The following is a 23,076-nucleotide window of genomic DNA, read 5'->3' on the forward strand; positions in this document are numbered from 1 at the left end:
CCTCGTCATCTCCTATAGGTACAATAAAAAGAAAAGAAAATCTCCTTATGATAAGAACTCTCAGGATTCACTCCCAAGAACCTTCACACAGGGGCGCCTGGCTCGCTCAGTTGGTAGAGCCTGAGACTCTTGATCTTGGGGTTGGGTGTAGAGATTAAAAATAGTCTTTAAAAAAAACAAAACAAAACACTTTCCCACATATCCTACAGCAGTGTTAGCTATAGTCCATGTTGTACGTTATAACATGTTCATTTTTTTGTTCCTTTATCAAGAGGGAAAATTCTAGCTTCAACCTTGTCTAGTCAGGGGAAAACTAAGGAAAATGATTCCAACAGTTCCACGCAACTATCACATTTGTCAAATGGAAGAACTCTCAACTGAACCAGATACCCATATTACTAAGATACTTTTCATTGACATAATTTTTTTTTTTTTTGAGAAAGAGCCATTGCGAGACCGCACATGTTGGAGAGCGAGTGCGTGGGGGTGGGGGGAGAGGGAGAGAGAGAATCTCAAGCAGACTCTATACCTAGCATGGAGCCCAATGCGGGCCTCGATCTCGTGACCTGAGATCTCGTGACCTGAGATGAAATAAGAGTTGGACGGCCCAATCAACTGAGCCACCCAGTGCCCCTCATTGACATGATTTTTAATAATTACAAATACATAGCTTTAGTTTCAGAACGTAACATAGGCCTGACAATCAAGCCTTCTTTCTGGAGGAAAGGTCTTAGGTCCCACTCAATCTCCAGTAAAATATTTTCACAGAGTGCAGTATTTTTACACCCTTCTTAAAATATAAGGTATCTCCAAATCAACACGAGGATAGTTACAATTCATTTGAAGCCTCACCTGTAGAAAGAGGCTGTCATGGGACAACCAGGACACCCTCTAGTTTGTGGACATCATTGAGAAAGCTTGGATTTTTTTTTTTTTAAATAAGGGGTTTTAGTTGCCTTCATATTTTTTGGTTTTCTGGTCTTAAAAACTAGAAATGAGTCAAGTTCTCCATAAGACAATTCCTCCTTTTCTTTGGCAACATGAAAGAATCCATCAAAACCTGATCTTCTAACTGATTCCCAAACTCCCATCTGGGGTTAAGATGAATCTTTTTATAAAAGGTACTTTCATAACATGTACCCACGAACATTAAAACTAGTTGTTAGATTTAATTGGCCTTATAATTTAAGATTTATTTATTATTATTTTTAAGATTTTATTTATTTGACACAGAGAGAACTAGAGAGAGAGGGAGCGCGAGCACGCATGCACGTGAGCTGGGGGAGCAGCAGGCTCCCTGCTGAGCAAGGAGCCCAATGCCGGGCTTGATCCCAGGCTGGGATCATGACCTGAGCCAAAGGCAGATGCTTAACCAACTGAGCCACCCAGACGCCCCAAGATTTATTCATTTTTTTAATGATTTTTTAAAAAGTAATCTCCATTTTCAACATGGGGCTCGAACTCACAACCCTAAGATCAAGAGTCACATGCTCTACCAACTGAGCTGGCCAGATGCCCCGTAATTTAAGTTTTTAAAATGTAAACATTTGTAATTTGACTGTCTTGTTGACGATGATTGTCAGAGCCTGGAATTCAGCATCATTCACTGTTTCCCATTTATGCCCCCAAAACACACACCATCATCACACAACTTCCTCCTCGCATCTTGAGAGGATCTTCTTTAAATCTTTGGCTCCCAGGCAATTCCAGGTTTTGTATCTTTTAACTGAAATTTAACTCTCAGATTAACATTTTAATTCAGATTAACATTTTAACTCTCTTCTTACCTCTTAACAAACTCCACTCAGATTTAAAAAAAAATTTTTAATTGACAAGGAGAGAGCGAGCAAGAGCGCACGCGCACACAAGCAGGGGGAGTAGCAAGGGGAGTAGCAAGGGGAGAGGGAGAAGCAGGCTGTCTGCTGAGCAGGGAGCCCAACGTGGGGCTCAATCCCAGGACCCTGGGATCATGACCCAAGCTGAAGGCAGACACTTAACCGACTGAGCCAGCCAGGGGCCCAATCAAATTTTTTCATCAATGCTTTTCTTGATCTTTCATATTGTACTGCTAAAATCTGAAACATCCCTCAAAGAGCTCATCCGGTAAAAGAAATGAAATATAAAAGTGAGTATTTTGGAAAGAACCCAGGAGGTCAGAGTGGTTCAAGATTCCCTCTTAGGACCATAGTTTATATTTTACTGCGGTGTGTAATGATAATCAGCAAGAATTGCCAAAAATCCTACATTGGGTGCTTTCATACTCTGCAGTGACTGGCTAGAGAAGCTACAGAAAAGTTTGGGAGTCCATACCCTTTTTCATGCAAGTGCCCCCATAGGATGAATCGCAGGATAAAGACCATTCCTTTGAGGCCTTGCCTGTAGAAAGCTGCTGTCATGGGACAGCCAGGACACCCAGTCGTTTGTGAACATCCCTGAGAAAGCATGATTTTGTAACGATTTAATTTTTTAAAGTCCTCTCCACACCCAACATGGGGCTCGAACCCACAACCCTGAGATCAAGAGTTGCATGTTCCACTGAATGAGCCAGCCAGGTGCCCCAAGTGTGAATTTTTATTTTTTTATTTTTTTAAAAGTTTTTATTCAACAGAGATAGAGACAGCCAGCAAGAGAGGGAACACAGCAGGGGAGTGGGAGAGGAAGAAGCAGGCTCCCAGCGGAGGAGCCTGATGTGGGGCTCGATCCCATAACGCTGGGATCACGCCCTGAGCCGAAGGCAGACGCTTAACCGCTGTGCCACCCAGGCGCTCCCCAAGTGTGAATTTTTAATCCAGGTTATACTTGAGTTTCACTAGCCTTTTTATTTTTTTTTAAAGATTTTAATTATTTATTTGATGGAGAGAGAGACAGCCAGCGAGAGAGGGAACACAGGCAGGGGGAGTGGGAGAGGAAGAAGCAGGCTCCCAGAGGAAGAGCCTGATGTGGGGCTCCATCCCAGGACGCTGGGATCACGCCCTGAGCTGAAGGCAGACGCTTACCGACTGAGCCACCCAGGCACACCTCACTAGCCTTTTTCATTATATTTATAGGAAGTTGCAGCTGGTCAGCCAATAATACTACTACCTCTCTTACCCTGAGTTTGTTCTGAAGCTATCTAGGGCTTTGGAATCTCACAAGTGATATTCTGTATCATTTGAAAGAATGATCATGCCTCCTCCCTCCAGCTTTGCAGTTTCCAAATAGCACTTAGAGTTTTTTATTCAGCTGAGTAGCTGTGTATGGACAACTACCACCTATGAAGAAAGGGTTTTCTTAAATACATGATTTAACACTATCATTTAACACTATCGTTTAACACATCATTGGGACGTAGATGTACTAAAATAGGCCAGAAAAAAATTACCGATGGTTGGTATTGAGATACAAATCCATTCAATGTAGAGCCTAGTTGTTGATCTGTTGCAAAATCAAGACTGAGGGCTGTGAATTGACTATATCCATTCAAAATAAATAACCTATGAAATACAGATTTTGGCACAGGTAGGAGATGGGAAAATCCAAAGCAATGGATTGAACCTTTGTGTTTTATTTGCTCACAAACTTGTACACGCTAATATTCTACAAAATAAACTATTTTAGCAAAGAGAACTGCCCTTTTGATTTTTTCCTGATTTCGTTGTTGACCCATTAGCACGCTGTCTGAAAACTGCCTTTTTGCAAACAAGCCTAAAAGTGTCCTTCCAAATATTCATATATAGGCCTAAAGTATTACTGTCAACATAAATGTTATTTCTAGAAAAAACTTAACTGCAGAGGTTAGAATGACGTGTGACAGCCTCAGGCACCAAAGCACCAAGTCAAAAAAAAATCAAAATCACTGTTTTTATGACAATATACACAAATAAATATCGATCAAACCTCAGGAAGTAAATACCTGGATCGACACATGTCAATAGTTGGGAGACTTTTGTTCAATTGAAATGTCTTATCTCTTAAAAAAAATTGAAGTGCTAACATACAAAGCAGGCAAATTCTTCAAGTAATTTGCTGTTAAGTATGCCAATTTTTATAGAGCTGAGCAAGGAATGAGAATAAAATGAAACAGGAGGATAGACACGGGGCGGAGGGGGGAACTGGCCAGTTGTAGCTAGACAGATAATTCTATGCCATTCTGGCCCGCTCATTTCAATTAAATGGGTGAGCTAACAGATGAGGTGTCTGCTGACTTAGGTGCCTAACTCCCCTGGATTTGCTAAAACTCCTGCGACAATCAGTAGGGCACACATATGAAGTCTTAAGGAAAAGAGTACCACTTAAAAATCAGCTTTGGATACCAACTAAAGCAATCTTTAAAATGTTTTTATTATCCATTATTAGTGTGAATGAATATAAACTGTAATCGGTCGTCGATATTAAGAACTCTAGCCTTGTCCAAAGTTTAATGACTTCCGGGGGTGCCTGGCTGGCTCAGTCAGAGGAGCGACTGACTCTTGATCTTGGGCGTGAGTTCAAGCCCCACCTCGGGCGTAGAAGAAAATTTAATTACTTCTGCCCATTATCTTGTTCCTTCCAGAAAGTTTTCTATTAACCAAATGGTGATTGAAGTAATCTTCACCATTAGCCAAATGGTGATTTGCTGTAATCTTTTTTTTTTTTTTTTTCCGCTGCAAGAAGGAGCGCACAAGATTTCAACTAAGTATTTCTCGGTCACTTTGTGAAAGTTTCTTGCATTTTTTCCTACTAGTTTCTTGGGGAATCAGCCAAGTCCCACTCAGCATAGAGTCATTGCTGCCCTCTGACATGTTGTCACTGAAGTCACTTCCATCACAACTGTGATTCTTTCCATCTCTTCAACTTCCAAGACTCATCTGTTGTCATGGTAACAGGAGGTGATGCCAGGGCAGTTTTGGACGCTGCTTGCCCTTTTCCTATCGGTGGGGAAGAAGCAGGGGCGAAATGTGGTTTCCCCACTGCTGGTTCTTTTCCAGGGAGAGTCCCTGTTGTGTCCTGATGGGTGCCCATTTCCACTTCACAGAGCCTGGTGTCAGCCTGACATTTACCATCTGAACTTTCTGCTCTTGTTCAAAGAATGAAATACTGTAAATTCCTCCTCCATACTAGTAGTTGCAAGACCAGCGAGACTGCCTCTTTACATCCTACTTTCTGAACGGGGTCCACTGTTTTCTTCCCTGCCGAGAGTAATTTTTGGCTTCTTGACTCCTTTTGAGTTTTCCTTTAGCAGCAGTGGTGATGGTGGGAAGAGATCCTGTACTTTCCTTTAGATGCATTCCTCATGTTGGACTTCCCTTTTTTTTTTTTTAAAGGCACTTTCTCTAGCGGTCAGGTTATTATATATTTTTTAAAGATTTTATTTATTTATGTGACAGAGATAGCCAGCGAGAGAGGGAACACAGCAGGGGCAGTGGGAGAAGAAGCAGGCTCCCAGCGGAGGAGCCCAACGTGGGACTCGATCCCGGAACCCGGGGATCACGCCCTGAGCCGAAGGCAGACGCTTAACGACTGCGCCACCCAGGCGCCCCGGACTTTCCCTTTTTTAGGATCTTTTCAGGAAGGAGACTTTTTGGGAATTGGCTTCTTGTGGAGTGGAAGCTCCAAGGGAGGAGATAGTCCTCTCCCATGGGGGGGTGTGTGTGGGGACAGGCCCCTCCCACGGGGGGCGGGGGGAGACAGGCTCCTCCTGAACAGGCTTGCTGCTTTTTTTCTCTTGATTCATGTTTCAGCATTTTCATCTTCGTGCTTTTTTCATGCAGGTATTTTGCTTTTTACTCTCTTCCATTTTGCTGTCACCTTTTGGCACTTACTATTTTAAAATTTGCTGTCTACTCTTCCTTCCTTCCTTCCTTCCTTCCTCCCTCCCTCCCTCCCTCCCTTTCTTTCTTTCTTTCTTTCTTTCTTTCTTTCTTTCAGATTTATTTATTTTAGGGGGAGAGAGAGTGAGCTTGAGCAAGTCAGGAGGAGGGGCAGAGAGGGAGAAGCAGACTCCCCGCTGAGCACGGAGTCAGTCAGGGGGCTCAGTCCCAGGACCCTGAGACCATGACCTGAGCTGAAATCAAGAGTCCCGCTGCTCAACCGAATGAGCCACCCAGGTGCCCCTCTTTTTTTTTTTTGTATATGCAGGCCTTTATTTTAGTTATGAAAATCTATATCTATAGGCTTTTTCTGTAGAAAAGCAAAGATACAGGAGCCTTACTAGAAAGGTGCGGGCCCAGGCAATGCCTGCAGCTGGGGCCACCAGGCTTTCCTGTTGTCTACACAGAAGCCAAGGGGCTGTACTGCTATTATCCCCCGCCCCCGCCCCCAGCTCCCCACTTCCCCAGCCCCTGAAGTTGCCCCACCTAAGGAATGGCTTGCCAATTTACACACGCACCTACTATCTTATATATAAATATCACATACAAAGCCTGTTTCTGGAAGGATAAGCAAAAATTGATAACAGCTAATGGAGCCCCTGGGTGGCTCAGTCAATTAAGTGTCTGCCTCCGGCTCAGGTTATGATCCCGGGGTCCTGGGATAGAGTTCCTTGTCAAGCTCTCCCACTGGGCGGGAAGTCTGCTTCTCCCTCTCCTCTGATCTCTCTGGCTCTCACTCTCCCTCAAATAAATAAAAAAAATCTTCAAAAAAAAAATCCTGTTTTCAGTAGAGAAACATTTACCTAGCTTTTCACAGTGAGGGTGTGGTAATGGTGCAATGGACTTCTCCTTGCCCTCTAGAAACCTGTTCTGTTTAAAAGGAAGAAAAAACTGGAAAGAAGAGAAAACCTATTTCCAACAGCCACCTATGTTCCCAGCCTGCTCCTGCTGTTCTGGTTTTCAGGAAGAGGGCGGGCTGCTGACCTCTGCAGAGAGCAGACGGTCCCCCTTCCTCACTGCTCCTGGTCACCGTGGGTGACAGATGCAGACCCAGGCAGAAAGCCTCTTGGATCTCCAGCTGTACGGATCTTAACTGCCTGATGGTCCCAGATGCTGGGCTTCAAATGCATCACTGCATTCTTCCCAAGGGCACACTGCCCTCATTGCCTGCCCCCCGCCCCCGGGTCAGTGACTACAAGCCACAGGAATACTAAGGCAAGCCCATTCCTGCGAGATGTACGACCCCTCTCATGGGTGTCTTTGACTTGAAGACTCCCCATTCCCTTGACAGACTCTTAGAGCTGCACTGTAGTCTATGGATTTTCCTTCCTTCCCGCCCTCCTTCACGGGGGTCCTACCTGCCTCGTGGCCAGTAGATCCCCATCTCTTTTTCTCTCACAGATGTTTCCCCTAATCAATATCTTGCACGTCTTATCCGCTACTGGCATTTGCCTCTGAGAGGATTCAGGCTGTTGCAAATCACACAGAAATTGGGGGCTGAGAAAACCGATGGAAAGATGGGCTTTATGGCCCCACCGCTTGGCAGGAAGTGAGGACCCTATCCCGAATGGTGGACGGGCCCAGATGTTTCCGTTTCGTCACAAGTTCTTCATCGCTCACAGACTCACTTAAGGAATGGGCTTCAGTTTCTACTTTCCTGTCACGTTTCCTGGCTTTACAGGATTTTGCTGAATTATGTCCTGTATGCACATCCATTTGTCTAGTCTCAGTTGCCGGATCACGAGATCTAGTAGACACTTGGATCACTAGGCATTACTACAGTCTTTTCTCTTTTGAAACCTTATCTTTTCCCCCTGACTTTTACAGCCCGTTGTTTTATATATATGCATATATACATGCATGTGTGTGCATGTGTGTGTGTGTGTATGTATATAGGTTGTATCTAGCAATCTTTTTTTTTTTTTAAGATTCTATTTGAGAGAGAGAGAGTGCACGAACGTGCACATGCACACGAGCGGGAGGAGAGGCAGAGAGAGAGGGAGAGGCAGACTCTGCACTGAGCAGGGGGCCCGACTCAGGGCTCAATCCCAGGACCCTGAGATCATGACCAGAGCCAAAGGCAGATGCTTAACCGACTGAGCCACCCAGGTACCCCATATATCTGGCAATCTTGATGTGCTCTCCTGTTAAGACTGATTGTTTGTGGCTCTTTTGGATTTTTTTTTTTAAAGATTTTATTTATTTATGTGACAGAGAGACAGCGAGAGAGGGAACACAGCAGGGGGAGTGGGAGAGGAAGAGGCAGGCTCCCAGCAGAGGAGCCCGATGTGGGACTCGATCCCGGAATGCTGGGATCACGCCCTGAGCCAAAGGCGGACGCTTAACGACTGAGCCACCCAGGCGCCCCTCTTTTGGATTTTCTATATAGACAATCCTATCTACCTGCATATAATGATAGTTCCAATTCTTTTCAATTCTTACACCTTTTACTTATTTTTCTCATCTCCTTGCGTTGTTGTGCCCTTTGCTGTCCAGTGTGGTGTTACAGATACACAATGACTGAGCGTCTTGTCTTGTTTCTCCCTTTACTGAGCACTGTGATGCTTCGTGTAGCTATTCAGTAGTTTTTCCCATCAGGTTAAAGAAGTTCCCGTATAAACCTAACTCACCGAGGCTATTTTTTTTCGTGATATGAATTGAAATTTTCTGCATTGCCAAAGTTCAAAACAGCAAAGGCAAAACCAATGAATCATGAAGTGGTAGTTAGTAAAAATTTATTGTATACACACTAAAAACACCGTTTGCAAACTGGAAACATTCAGGCCAGACTGTGGGATGAGGCGTGGGTATATTTGTGATCAAGCTTCGTAGTGAAAAAGCCGTGAGGATTTATCTTTCAGGGATTGGTCACAATAGTACAATTTTCAGTGGTTCCCTCTTACCCATCTTGAGCAAAAGTTCAAAGCTTGCTTGGTGAGGTTGGGGAATATACGTGAGGTTCAATGGGGTGGAGTCCGGAGCCGACGACCAAGAAAGAATTCTTGAGGCGTCTTTGGTGCAAAATGGTGGTTTATTAAAGCACGGGGACAGGACCCATGGGCAGAAAGAGCTGCTGCCCCGGGGTTGTGAGGAGTGGCCCATTATATACCCTCAAGTTGGGAGGGGGTTAGGGATAGCGTAAGTCTCTAAGGAATTTTGGAAGCAAGGTCTCCAGGACCTTGAGGGGGCTAGCTACTGTTGGGAAAAGGTCATTTATTACTGTCTAATAAAACCTGAGTTATGAGACCCTTTGGATGTATATCGGTGGGCCATATGCTTGGGGGATGATTGCCAATACGTATCTTGGGGGGTTAGAGATAAAGGAAGTTTCCAAAGGAATTTTTACACGTTAAAGTAGACTTATAGGATCTTGGTGGAGGGGAGGGGGTCAGGCTAGGACTGTCTTTTGTCCTTAGCAAAGTATTAACATCGGGGCAGCTGAGTTCCTAGAGGAATGTCACCATGCCTGTTTCAAGGACTTGTCAATGGGCTGAGGTAGTAAGGACTGTTTCTTTGTCCTTTAGGGCAGCCAGGAGTGCCTGAGGAATGTCACATACATCCCTTGGGGGGGGGGGACAAAACTTCTGCTTTGTCCTCAGCTTGCCTTCCGTTCCCTCATCATGCTTATTCTTTCCAGAGACACAAGCAAGAAACAATCCAGGTCAAGTTAGCTTTATAAAATAAACTGAATTAAGCTTTGTTTGTATGGTTGACCCGGTTTTGCCTGCTCAAGAAATTTGCAAGGTTGGTCTCTGTTTCTGATTTTAACAGCATCTGTGGAAATGAACTTAGTTTTTCTCCTTTAATATCTCAATGTGGTTTCCTAGTATTACATAGTTCCTGCTAGATCATTGTGTATTTTGTGAACACTGTTAGACTTGGCTTACTATGATTTCTGATTCTCACATCTATATGAATGAAAGAAATGAGCTTACAGCATACTCTGCTTCATTTTGCTTTTTTAAATTATTTTTAAAGATTTTATTTACTTATTTGACAGAGAGAGACAACCAGCGAGAGAGGGAACACAAGCAGGGGGAGTGGGAGAGGAAGAAGCAGGCTCCCAGTGGAGGAGCCTGATGTGGGGCTTGATCCCACAATGCCGGGATCACGCCCTGAGCCGAAGGCAGACGCCCAATGACTGAGCCACCCAGGCGCCCCAGGTTTTGCTTTTTTTAAACCAGACAGACCATGTATCTGACTTCTTGTGCTCAAGGTTATATTGTTAAGATGCACTCATACTGTTGTATGTAGCTACATGTGGTTGGTTCGTTTTTGTTGCTACATAGCATCAAGGGTGAACAAAGCCAGGCCACGGTTAAAGCAGTGAAAGTGGTAAGGACGTTACCAGGTATTTATCCAAAGGATACCAACATAGTGATCTGAAGGGGCACCTGCACCCCACTGTTTATAGCAGCAAGTTCCACAATAGCCAAACTGTGGAAAGAGCCCAGTTGTCCATCGGCAGATGAATGGGTAAAGAGGATGTGATATATATACCCGATGGAATATTACTCAGCCATCAAAAGAATGAAATCTTGCCATTTGCAACGATGTGGATGGAACTCGAGGTTATTATGTTAAGCGAAATAAGTCAGGCAGAGAAAGACATGATTTCATTTATATGTGGAATTTAAGAAACAAAACAGATGAACATAGGGGAAGGGAGGGAAAAATAAGATGAAATCAGAGAGGGAGACAAACCACAAGGAACTCCTAACTCTGGAAAACAAACTGAGGTTTGCTGGAGGGGAGAGGGGTGGGGGGATGGGGTAAACAGGGTGACGGGTGTTAAGGAGGGCACTTGATGTAATGAGCACTGGGTGTTCTGTGCAACTGATGAATCACTAAATTCCATCTCTGAAACTAATAATACACTATATGTTAATTGATTTTAAATAAAAAATAAAATAGAAAGTGCTAAGGACTGATTTTTATCAGTAACATACTGTTGCAACAGGAAAGAGTACAGCGTGAACCGAACTCTGCTTTGGTTTGTACAGAGGTGACTGGCTAATTTAAGGGAGAGTGAAGTGGGGAGGAGTTGGGGCTCAGGTGACTGGGGAGTGAACGATTACAGGAAGGGTAGGGGATGTGGTCTGTGTGAGACCCATCTGGGTTTGCTAACTGGCACTTATCAAGGTTAGGTGTCTGCCCTTTCCTGGAGATTAGGAAAGGGGGCAGGGGCCCTATCTTCAGTGTTGGCTGGGACAAACAAAGTTCTTTTGGTAGCCTTGAGTTTTTTCGGGCAGACACTTTAGGCGGAGCTGGGGTCAGGCTCAGGCTGTGGCCTTAAGCTGTTTTTAAAGGTGTCTTAAAAGTATCTTAAGATGTCTGAAGTTTTTGTTAGTTTTTTTTTCACCCATTGACTTAGAAGTTCTTTATGTAAACTCTGGATACAAGTCTTCTGTTATTTCTATTGCAGATCTTTTTTCTCACTCTGTGGCTTGCCTCTTCACCCTTTTTTTTTTTTTAAGATTTTACTTTATTTTATTTTTTATTATTTTTAAAAGACTTTATTCATTTATTTGACAGAGAGATAGAGAGCCAGAGAACCCAAGCAGGGGGGAGTGGCAGGCAGAGGGAGGAGAAGCGGGCTCACTGCTGAGCAGGGAGCCTGATTCGAGACTCTGTCCCAGAACTCCGGGATGCAGGGCTCCATCCCAGGACCCTGGATCATGACCAGAGCTAAAGTCAGATGCTTAACTGACTGAGCCACCAAGGCATCCTTACCCTTTCACCTTCTTAATGTTGTATTTTGATTAGAAAAGGTAGACGTTCTTAATTTTAATAGATTTAAGTTTGCTCGTATTTTCTTTTTTAGTTAATGCTTTCCTATGTCTTTTTTTTTTTAAGAAATACTTTATTTTTTAGAGCAGTTTTATTTTCATAGCAAAATTGAGCAGAAAGTACAGAGATTTCCTAAGTACCTCTGTCTCCCCACATAAGCACGGCCTCTCCCACTACCCTCAGCCCCCAGCAGAGTGCTGTTTGTTACAGTTGATGAACCTGCGTTGGTCCCTTGTTATCACCTGAAGCCCAGAGTTGACAGTACGGTTAGTGTTGCACACTGTCTGGGTTTTGACAGGTTTATAGTGACATGTGTCCATCATGACAGTATCATACAGAATAGTTTCATGGCCCTAAAAATCCTGAGTGTTCTGCGTGTTCATTCCTCCCTCCCCACTAACCCCTGGCAAACATCTTTTTACTGTCTGTACAGTTTTGTTTTTTCAGGAATGTCCTATAGTTGGAATTGTACAGTAGGGAGCCTGAAACTGGCTTCTTTCACTTATATATGCATTTAACTCTCCTCCATGTCTTTTCCTGGCTTGATAGCTGTGTGTGTATGTGTGTGTGTGTGTGTGTGTGTGTACATGTACATGTGCTTGTGTGTGAGTACGTGTGTGCACTCAGTACTGTTCCATTGTCTGGATATACCATGGTTTATCCATTCACCTATTTAAGAACATCTTCGTTGCTTTCAACTTTTGGCAATTCTGAAAAAAGCTGCTATAAACCTTTGTGGTCATAGATTTTCAACTAATTTGGGTAAATACCAAGGAGCATGATTGTTGATAAGACTATGATTAGTTTTGTTAGAAGCTGTCCACCTGTCTTCCGAAGTGACTACCATCTGCGTTCCCACCAGCAGTGAACGAGAATTCCTGTTGCCCCACATCCTCACCAGCATGTGGTGCTGACCGTGTTTTGGATTTTTGACATTCGAATAGGCATGTAGGGTCTCTTATTTGTTGTTTCAATTTGCGTTTCTTTGATGACCTTCCATGGAACATCTTTTCCTGCCTGTTTGCCACCTGCATGCCTTCTTTGGTGTGCCGTGTCTGTTCATATCTTTTGCCCATTTTTAAATCAGGTTGTTTGTTTTCTTGTTGAATTTAAGAATGATGTTTTGAGGGCACCTGGCTGGCTCAGGGGAGCATGTGACTCTTGATCTCAGGGTTGTGAGTTCGAGCCCCATGTTGGGTGTAGAAATTACTTAAAAAATAAAATCTTAAAAAAAATGATGTTTTGGATAACATTCCTTTTTAGGATTCGTGGATAAGCTTCTGTTCCTGTTCCATATTCCTCCCAACTTTGAGGACATCAGTCATATCTTCTGCCCTAGCAGGAGCATTAGAACCTCAGTTCTTAAGTTTTAGAGTCTGAATTTGGTTTTAAAATTCCATGGGGCATTTAGTATGAGCTCACTCTGGCTTTGATTTCTCCCTTCCCCACTTTTTTGGACCTCAGAGAAAACTTCCCTTAAATCAAAGGTACAAAGTTTCACTACTGCTTAAGAGGATGTGTGGATGTGGGTATGATGGGACGGGAGAGTCATGCGGGCAGCCTAGAATAGTGGAACTACGCACCTTGAGTTTTATTTTTTCTTATTTTTTAAAGATTTACCTATTTGAGAGAGAGCATGTGGTAGCAGGGATGAGGTGGGGAGAGGAAGAGGGAAAGAGAGAATCCCAAGTACACTCTCCGCTGAGCGTGGATCTTGACACAATTTCGATCTCACAACCCTGAGGTTATGCCCTGAACAGAAAGCAAGAGTCAGACGCTTCACCAACTGAGCCACGCAGGGGTCCCACATGCCTTGAGTTTTAAACTGACAATTGCTATCACCTAACTGCCAAACAAATATATGTGGAGGACGGTGCAAGTATTCTAAGTAGTTTGGTGATATGCTCCTTTGCAAATACAGTTATAAAGTACTTTTCCTTTCCAGATGTGCGTTCCAAATGGGAGTATGACGAAAGCCATGTGATTACAGCCCGTCGAGTGAAGAAGGTATACTGGCAGAGTCAGAATGTGGGGCAGGCTGGCTATCTTGCAGGAGGTTGGGGGGAGATGGGAGATTTTATCCTAGATCCAGGAGGCAGAATGGTGGGGGACACTGTGGGCAGCAGAGGCAGGACCACCCCCTGTGCATCCACCAGGAGGGACTCCCACACCCCTCACGTGCTCCCTAAGGTGTCCCTACCACCCCATCATGGCCAACAGCTTCACTGAGCAAATATTGATTTAATTCCTTGATGGGCCAGGCACTGTTCCAGACCTTGGGGGATACAACAGAATACAAGATGCCCTCGGCTCATTGTCTTCTGTCCTACTCAGGAACAGACAATAATAAGCCATGGAGATAATTACTCTAATCCAGGCTGGCTCAGACCGAAGGGCAAGCAACTCTTGATCTCGGGGTTGCAGGTTTGAGCCCCCCTCTGGGTGTAATGATAACTTAAATAAACTTAAAAAAATTATAATCCAAAAATGGAAGCCACTTTCCTTCCCTTCCTCACTTCCCTGCTCCTCCCTCACTTCCCTGCTCCTCCCTCATTCCACCTTAAAAAAAAAAAAAGTATTTACTAGAGAGAGTGTGCACACAGGTAGGGGGAGGCGCAGAGGAAGAGGGAGAAGCAGACTCCCCTCTGAGCAGGAAGCCGTATGTGGGGCTCTGTCCCAGGACCCTGGGATCACGACCTGAGCGAGCAGAAGGCAGACGCTTAACCCGCTGAGCCACCCAGGTGCCCCTTATTCCACCTTTATAAAAAGAATGAGCCCTGCACGCAGTCGCGATGCCCCCTCCTGCAGTGAGCCCCCTTCCTCCAGCCTCACGGGGTATCTTCTCTCTTTCAAGTCATTGCCAAGCCTGGCAGCCTCCGCTCAAATCCATCTCTGTCCTCTGTCCCGACCACAGCCTCCACCCTCTTCTCCCAACATCTGTCTGTCTGCCCCGGTTTCTCCTCTGTGTCCTTGCTTCAGCTTCCTCTTGTCCTGCCGCTGTCTGAAGACAGTCACTGGTCCGTCCTTGGTCTCCTTCCGGTCTGTCAGTGCATCTTCGTGCGCAGAGATTTCGCTCAGGCTTCCAGCGTCAGCTGTCCAACTGCAATGAGCTGTCCCGTCTGTTTTACTTCTGAAGTTTTGTCTGGCAACGCTGACCCTGCCCTTCCCACTGACGCTGTGCTGGGATGCCCTCCATCTCTGGCCCTTTGCCACGCGGACTTGAGGGGGAGCCCGAGCCCCGGCTCAGGCATTTTTCCAGGATAAGCTTGCTGCTTGGGGGTTTAGCTCAGTGGTAGAGCGTTTGACTATAGGATGAGCCTGCTGCCTAACACCCCCTCTCCCCATCCCAAACCCATCATTACCTGCTACCCCCCCACCCTTCCGGGGTTTTCTTTTTTTTTTAATAATTTTTTATTATGTTATGTTAGTCACTATACAGTATATCCTTAGTTTTTGATGTAATGTTCCATGATTCATTATTTGCGTATAACACCCAGTGCACCATGCAATATGTGCCCTCCTTAATACCCATCACCGGCCTATCCCATTCCCCTATCCCCCTCCCATCTGAAGCCCTCAGTTTGTTTCCCAGAATCCATAGTCTCTCGTGGCTCATTCTCCCTTCTGTTTACTCCCCTTTCTTCTTTCCTTTCTTCTCCTATCGATCTTCCTATTTCTTGTGTTCCATAAATGAGTGAAACCATATGATAATTGTCTTTCTCTGCTTGACTTGTTTCACTTAGCATAATCTCCTCCAGTCCCATCCATGTTGCAGCAAATGTTGGTTAATCGTTCTTTCTGATGGCTGAGTAATATTCCATTGTATATATGGACCACATCTTCTTTTTTTTTTTTCCTTTTTTTTATTTTATTTTATTATATTATGTTAATCACCATACAGTACATCCCCAGATTCCGATGTAAAGTTTGATGCTTCATTAGTTGCGTATAACACCCAGTGCACCATGCAATATGTGCCCTCCTTACTACCCATCACCAGTCTATCCCCTTCCCCCACCCCCTCCCCTCTGAAGTCTTCAGTTTGTTTCTCATAGTCCATAGTCTCTCATGTTTCATTTCCCCTTCTGATTACCCCCCTTTTCTTTATCCCTTTCTTCCCCTACCGATCCTCCTAGTTCTTATGTTCCATAGATGAGAGAAATCATATGATAATTGTCTTTCTCTGCTTGACTTATTTCACTTAGCATTATCTCCTCCAGTGCCGTCCATGTTGCAGCAAATGTTGAGAATTCGTTCTTTCTGATAGCTGAGTAATATTCCATTGTATATATGGACCACATCTTCTTAATCCAGTCATCTGTTGAAGGGCATCTCGGCTCCTTCCACAGTTTAGCTATTGTGGACAATGCTGCTACGAACATTGGGGCCCTTCTCTTCACTACGTCTGTATCTTTGGGGTAAATACCCAGTAGTGCTTTGCTGGATCATAGGGTAGCTCAATTTTTAACTTTTTAAGGGACCTCCACACTGTTTTCCAGAGTGGCTGTACCAACTTGCNTCTCACAGTCCATAGTCTCTCATGTTTCATTCCCCCTTCTGATTACCCCCCTTTTCTTTATCCCTTTCTTCCCCTACCGATCCTCCTAGTTCTTATGTTCCATAGATGAGAGAAATCATATGATAATTGTCTTTCTCTGCTTGACTTATTTCACTTAGCATTATCTCCTCCAGTGCCGTCCATGTTGCAGCAAATGTTGAGAATTCGTTCTTTCTGATAGCTGAGTAATATTCCATTGTATATATGGACCACAGCTTCTTAATCCAGTCATCTGTTGAAGGGCATCTCGGCTCCTTCCACAGTTTAGCTATTGTGGACAATGCTGCTACGAACATTGGGGCCCTTCTCTTCACTACGTCTGTATCTTTGGGGTAAATACCCAGTAGTGCTTTGCTGGATCATAGGGTAGCTCAATTTTTAACTTTTTAAGGGACCTCCACACTGTTTTCCAAACTTGCATTCCCACCAACAGTTTAAGAGGGATCTCCCTCTTTCTCCACATCCTCTCTGNCCAACAATGTAGGAGGGATCCCCTTTCTCCACATCCTCTCCAACAATTGTTGTTTCTTGCCTTGTCTATCTTTGCCATTCTAACTGGCGTAAGGTGGTATCTCAATGTGGTTTTGATTTGAATTTCCCTGATGGCTAACGATTTTGAACATTTTTTCATGTGTCTGTTAGCCAATGTTATCTCAGAATAAACTTAACCAGAGACGTAAAGGATCTATGTTCTAGAAACTACAAATCACTCTTGAAAGACATTGAAGAAGACACAAAAAGATGGAAAAATATTCCATGCTCATGGATCAGAAGAATAAACATAGTTAAAATGTCTATGCTACCCAGAGCAATCTACACTTTCAATGCCATCCCAATCAAAATACCAATGACATTTTTCAAAGAACTGGAACAAACAGCCCTTAAATTTGTGTGGAACCAGAAAAGGCCCTGAATCGCCAAGGAATTGTTGAAAAGGAAGAACAAAGCTGGGGGCATCACGTTGCCAGATTTCAAGCTATACTGCAAGCTGTGATCACAAAGACAGCATGGTACTGGCACAAAAACAGACACATAGACCAATGGAACAGAATGGAGAACCCAGAGATGGACCCTCGGCTCTTTGGGCAACTAATCTTTGACAAAGCAGGAGAAAACATCCAGTGGAAAAATGACAGTCTCTTCAATAAATGGTGCTGGGAAAATTGGACAGCTACATGCAAAAGAATGAAACTTGACCACTCTCTCACACCATACACAAAAATAAACTCCAAATGGATGAAAGACCTCAATGTGAGACAGGAATCCATCAAAATNTTTTGGTTTTTTTTTTTTTTTTTTTTTTTTTTTTTTAAGATTTTATGTGTTTATTTGACAGAGAGAGAGAGCCAGAGAGAGAGGGAACACAGGTAGGGGGAGTGGGAAAGGAAGAAGCAGGCTCCCAGAGGAGCAGGGAGCCCGACGTGGGGCTCGATCCCAGGACCCCAGGGTCACGCCCTGAGCCGAGGCAGACGCTTAATGACTGAGCCACCCAGGTGCCCCTCAATGTCTAGCTCTTAATTCACATTTCAGAGCTTTCTCTGCTTTCTACAGCCTATTCAGAGCCCCTTTGTCATTTATGGCCTTCGGTTTCTGGCTCCACTCTCAGATCTGCATAGTCTTGTGATTCTGGCAGCACCCCCAGCTCTGGAAGAGACATTCTCTGGGCCTCAGCCAGGCTGACACCTCTTGGCTCCCCTCCCCAACTTTCCTGCCAGCAGCCCCACACAGCCCCAGCAGGACACACAGCCTCCAGCTCCGTGGACCACCTCCCTCGCCTGGCCTCCCTGCTCCCGTTCTCACCTGGCGCCTCAACAGCACTGCCGTACTGCGTTTCCTTGCTTCTAAGATGCACATATCCCCCCCATATTTGAATATTTTTGAAATTGAAATATATCCTATAACTGACGTGCACTTTATTATTTTTTTTAAAGATTTTATTTATTTAAGAGAGGACCAACAGAGAGAGCAGGAGCGGGAGCAGGAAAGGGGGGAGGGGAGGCAGAAGCAGACTCCCCGCTGAGCAGGGAGCCCAACTAGGGGCTCCATCCCAGGACTCCAGGATCGTGTCCTGAGCCAGAGGCAGATGCTTAACCGATGGGGCCACCCAGGCACCCCAACCAAGTCTCTTAATCTAGGATATAGAGTATGTCGTCCCCCGTCTCCGCCCCCCTCCCCCCAGCATACTGCTGTCTCAGGCTTCCAGACCTTTTGCTGGGAGCACAGGGATGCGTGTGCCTTTCTCATCACCATACCCCGGAGGCTCGGTCTGGTCCCTGGCATCTGGGATGTGCTCAGCATGTTTGTTGACTAAAATGAATGACCGGAAGCTGTTCCTTCTGTCTGGAACGTTGTCCCCACTCTTGTCCATCTGGCAGATTTCCCCTCGCCCTTGCAGCCCCAGCTCCAATCCCTCCCACCCTGCACAACCTTTCTGCGTCCTCTGGGCCAACTCAGGTGTTTCCTGTGCCGCTTTGAAGCTCTGTATTCCAGAGCCTCAGACGGCGTAAGTGTAGAGTAGACCCTCAACGTATGCTTATTGAGCGAACGAGCGAATGCCCAGCCCCATCTGTCCTGCCCTCCCACCTGCTCCACGTCTCCACTCCTGTCCCCTTTCTCATGTTGTTCTCCATACCCAGAAACCCCCCTTTCTCTCATTATCTGTGCAAACCCTGCTCGTCCTGAGCACCGGCTCTCTCCTAGCTCCTCCAGACAAACAGGATTCCTCCCCTCTCCATCCCAGAGAACTTTCTGGTCTGTCCCTCCACAGGCCTTGCTTGACTGCCTTGTAGAAGAATCGTTATGTACTCGCCCTACCCCACCTGCAGGCCCTGTCTCGGCCATATCTGTCAGCCAGACAAGGTTGGAAGGGACAGTCAGGCTCGGGATTCTCTGAGTAGTGGGGGCCTTCAGGAGGCATGCGACCCTCTAACCTCTCAGCCACCACCCAGCCAGGCCTCCTCGAGCTCTGGGATGCCCTTTGGGGTCCTGGGCATTGTTCTGCCCCCGTGGCCCACCTTCCCGGCAACTTAGCCGCTCCCAGCTGCTCACGACGTCCTGGTTCCTGTTTGCCCTTTCCTTCCTCTGACTGTATTTATAGTCATGTGCCAGGTACAGTTCTAGAAGCTCAGGGTGCATCAGTGACTACAGAAGAACAAAAGTTCCCGCTCTCACAGCGTACATCTGAGTCTGACACGTTATATCCGCTTGCTCGTGACTTCTGCTTATCTAAGCCTTCTGCTCACTGCCCTTTTTATGGCAGGTTTTGGATTAGGCCTCCATCACCAACTACCCTCTCCCAGAGAGATGTCATCAGTTTGGCCTCGGCTGCTCTGAGAGCACACACGCTAGGCCACCTACTGGGCTGTGGGCCTCTCGATAGACCAGCTCTTCTTTGGTCAGGACACTGTCTCTGGTCCGGCCAGCTGTGGTCAGCTTTGTCACAGCAGGGCACATGGGTGTGGAAGGTGCTTGGCATCCAGCACACTCACCGGTCCCTTCTCGGTGCTGCTGGGACTGTGTGTGTAGTCGGGGGAACAGGCACGGTCCTCCCTCCAGCTGCACCCAGGGCTGGAGTGCGGGGAGTATGTGCCCAGCTGAACCCACCCACCAACTGACTTCTCCCGTGGTTTCTTTAGAGGGCAAATGAGTATCTTATCCCGGAGTCTGTGGATCTGGAGTGCGTGAAATACTGTGTGGTGTATGATAACAACACCAGCACCCTGGAGATCATCTTAAGAGGGGACAACAAGGAGGACGAGGATGACAGTTCTGACGATAGCAGACAAGGTAGGTGTTTCAGAGCGCGGCCGGAACAGCAGCTGGTGGTGATCAAGTCAGAGTCGATGGACTTTATTACTTAGAGCAGCGAAAGTAGCCGGAATGTCCTCCTTTCCTTGCTCTGGTGCCCAAGCCCCCATTCTCACAGGGTGACAGGAAGAGGGCCGAGGACAACCTACCCACACAGTGGGTTGTATTACAGGAGAACTCTGAGCTCAGGGGACTGAATCTTTTTTTTTTCTTTTTGTAAAAGACTTTATTTATTTGAGAGAGAGAGCATGAGCACGAGCAGGGAGAGGGGTGGAGGGACAAGAAGACTTCCTGCTGAGTGCAGAGCCAGATGCAATGTGGGGCTCCATCCCAAAACCCTGAGATCATGACCTGAGCCGAAGTCAGCTGCTTACCCGACTGAGCCACTCAGGTGCTCCCAGGGCCTTAATTTTTTATAATGGGCAGAAAGACTGCCCGCCCCTGGCTGTAGAGGGAGAAACGGTCTATCGTCCAAGGATGTTTGTTATACAAATACTCTTAAAAAGCCAGTATCTTTGTTCACAGGACACATAGAAACCTGAGAGGCCATGGAGAATGGTCTCTAATGGTAATATTCCCATTTTATAGATGGGGAGATTGAGGCCCAGAAAGGTGCATGCAGTAACTCACTCAAGATCCTACATATGTTGATTTAGTTATTTACTGCCATGTAAAGAATTACCCCCAAACTCCGTTGCTTACTGCAGCAAACCTTAATTAACTGGTGCTGGGCTCTGGTACGGCGTGTCCGCTGAGATTGCAGTTGAGATGCTGGCTAGGGTCGCTGTCATCTGAAGGGCTGACTGGGCCGGGCTGATCTGCATCCAAGGTGCCTCACTCACACGGGTACGGCCAGGAGGCCTCTGTTCCCCCCCACCTGGATCTCTCCGTAGGACCACTTGGATGGTCTTGTGACACGGCAGCTGGTTTCCCCTAGAACGGGCCATCCAAGAGAGCCAGGGACAGCCACATGGCTCTTGCGACTGAGTCCTGAGACTTCTGGTCACTTCTGCCCCATTCTGTTCATTAGAAGGAAGTCATGGAGTGCAGCCTACCCTCAAGGGGTAAGGAATCAGACTCAACCTCCCTTTATATTCTTTCAAATATTATTTCTTGTATTTGAAAGAATTTGTGGACCGTGTTTGGAACCACCACACCTAGTAAGTGGTGGGGTCAGGATTCGGGCAGGTTGGTTCTGAGTGGAGCTGGAGAGCAATGCGTGGTCGGCTCTAATCTTCTGACCTGTTTTCTGAGGCGCCCCTGCGTTCTCCACCCAGCCCCTGGTTGGGGGGCTGACAATCCCTAGCTGTTGGCATAGGGGCTCTGCCGCTCGTGGCTCAGTTGTGAGTATATGTGGGGTTTCCGTGGGCCTGGGCATTCACAGCAGTGGTCACTGGGTGGCGATAGGCTTCCATCTTTAATAAAACCAGTCTTCCCAGGAGGTCCTTTGCCAAGATACTGTTCCCTCTTTCCCAAGCTTATCAGGTTGGATGGGTTCCAGTCTGCAATCCTAGGATTGTAGGTTGGACCCTGAAACCATAGGAAACAGTGGTCAATAAAGATAACCCCCTCTATGTTCTATAAATGACCTCATGGAGCCCCCATTCTCACTCAGTAGGAAACCACAACTGCAAAACAACACAGCAAAACCTCAAACTGCATGCACGTGTGCGTACACACGCACACACACACACACACTCACCTTGTCCACTCAAGGCACTTTTCTCCTTTAAAATGGCATCTTTCAGGTGAATGCAGAGTCTCTGGGGTAAAAGACCATTTCGAGGTTTCTCTCCCCATCCCCTTCCCCTTTCTACTGTTAAGCACCCACCTCCCCACTCCCCAAGGGAATCGGGACGTGGGTGGAGCCTCCATCATATTCTAGAAGCACCGGTTGCTCTGTGTGCTCCTCTCCTGCTGCCCTCCTGGGGAGGTGCCGCTCTCCTGTGTGGCTTTGGGCCCTGGGCCTCTGTCCTTGCTGTGTCTGTGGCTGAAATGTCCCTGTCTAGGGTGAGTCAGGAGTGGTTCCCTCCCCTTAGCTCTGTGCCCTCCTTCCCAGGCGTTCCACAGGTGCTGCTGGTCCCTGGGCTGTGGCTGTTTCTCTCCTCTCCCACCCTGCTGAGGGTGGAGGACGCGGTCTCAGGATTCCTAGTGGGAGCAGGGCGCAGGTGGTTTTTTGCACCCCTGCCCCCACAGACATGGTGTTTTTACCTTCTCAGCTGGGTCTCTTCTTAGGAACCTGGAGAGTACCTTCCCTTGTCTTGGCCCATGGGGCTCTTTCTCTAAACTCCTTTTACTAGGCACAGAGCAGCCCCCTTCTTGGAGGAGAGACATTTCCCTTACATTAAATCAGCCTGCCTTCCTTACAACATATGGATTATAGACCCTTCAAACGGGGCTCTTGATAGGTGTGGTTGGAGTTTCCTGGGCTGGGTCATTGACCACAACTGCGGGGGGGGGGGGAAGCTTTGGGAATGTGGGCAATTTTTTTCCCCCTGCTCTCTGAACAAAGCCTGACTTTCAAGCCAATTGTCTGGCTAAGGACCAAAAGTAATTTAACTTAAAATTCGCCGCTGAGTGGAGAGCCCCTTGGCCTGGATGGGGTCTCGCGTCCTCCTGAAGCAGTGGGTGCCCAATTCAAAGCATGCAAAGCCTTGTGTCATTGGAGAACTCAAGATTAATAGGATTAAAAATCAAGTTAATGTTAATAACCCCATCATATCTGTGACTGGGTGGCCTGGGCCCTGGACTGTCCTCAAGGCTTTCCTCTGAAATCTCTAATTATTCTGGAAACTGGCCCTTCTCCGGCACTGACCCCGTGGCCCCCCAGTGAATAAGCCTCCAGCCGGTCATGTGACGTTGGCAGGGGAGAAGCTGTCCAGTTTAAAGGCAGCGGCACTGTGTCCTGGGACTCCCCTCTCCCGAGCCCTCTGACCGCTCAGCCATCATTCAGTCTCTTGCTCAAGAGGGAGATGGTGTTGAGACACCCAGGACTCTGGCTTCTAAGCCAGGCCTTCTAGGATAGGGTTTGGCTCCTGTTCCGCCAGCTCCAGTTTCTCTCCTGGCCTGGCTGCTGACCCCAGGCTCTTCCTC

The 23,076-nt window shown here is 46.4% G+C and overlaps 1 protein-coding gene across 2 annotated transcripts in view; it reads left to right on the plus strand.

Moving 5' to 3' along the window:
• STYXL1 (serine/threonine/tyrosine interacting like 1) overlaps nt 1-23,076 on the plus strand; it is a 68,650-nt gene that overhangs the window by 14,461 nt on the left and 31,113 nt on the right. For both annotated transcript variants that reach the window (XM_019804048.2, XM_011230151.3), the window contains exons 3-4: nt 13,564-13,625; nt 19,812-19,962. In XM_019804048.2, coding sequence (XP_019659607.1) covers nt 13,564-13,625; nt 19,812-19,962 — 213 coding nt within the window. The remainder of the gene's footprint in view (nt 1-13,563; nt 13,626-19,811; nt 19,963-23,076) is intronic.

This window comes from Ailuropoda melanoleuca, chromosome 10, assembly GCF_002007445.2.
Source record: "Ailuropoda melanoleuca isolate Jingjing chromosome 10, ASM200744v2, whole genome shotgun sequence".
Lineage (NCBI taxonomy): Eukaryota > Metazoa > Chordata > Mammalia > Carnivora > Ursidae > Ailuropoda > Ailuropoda melanoleuca.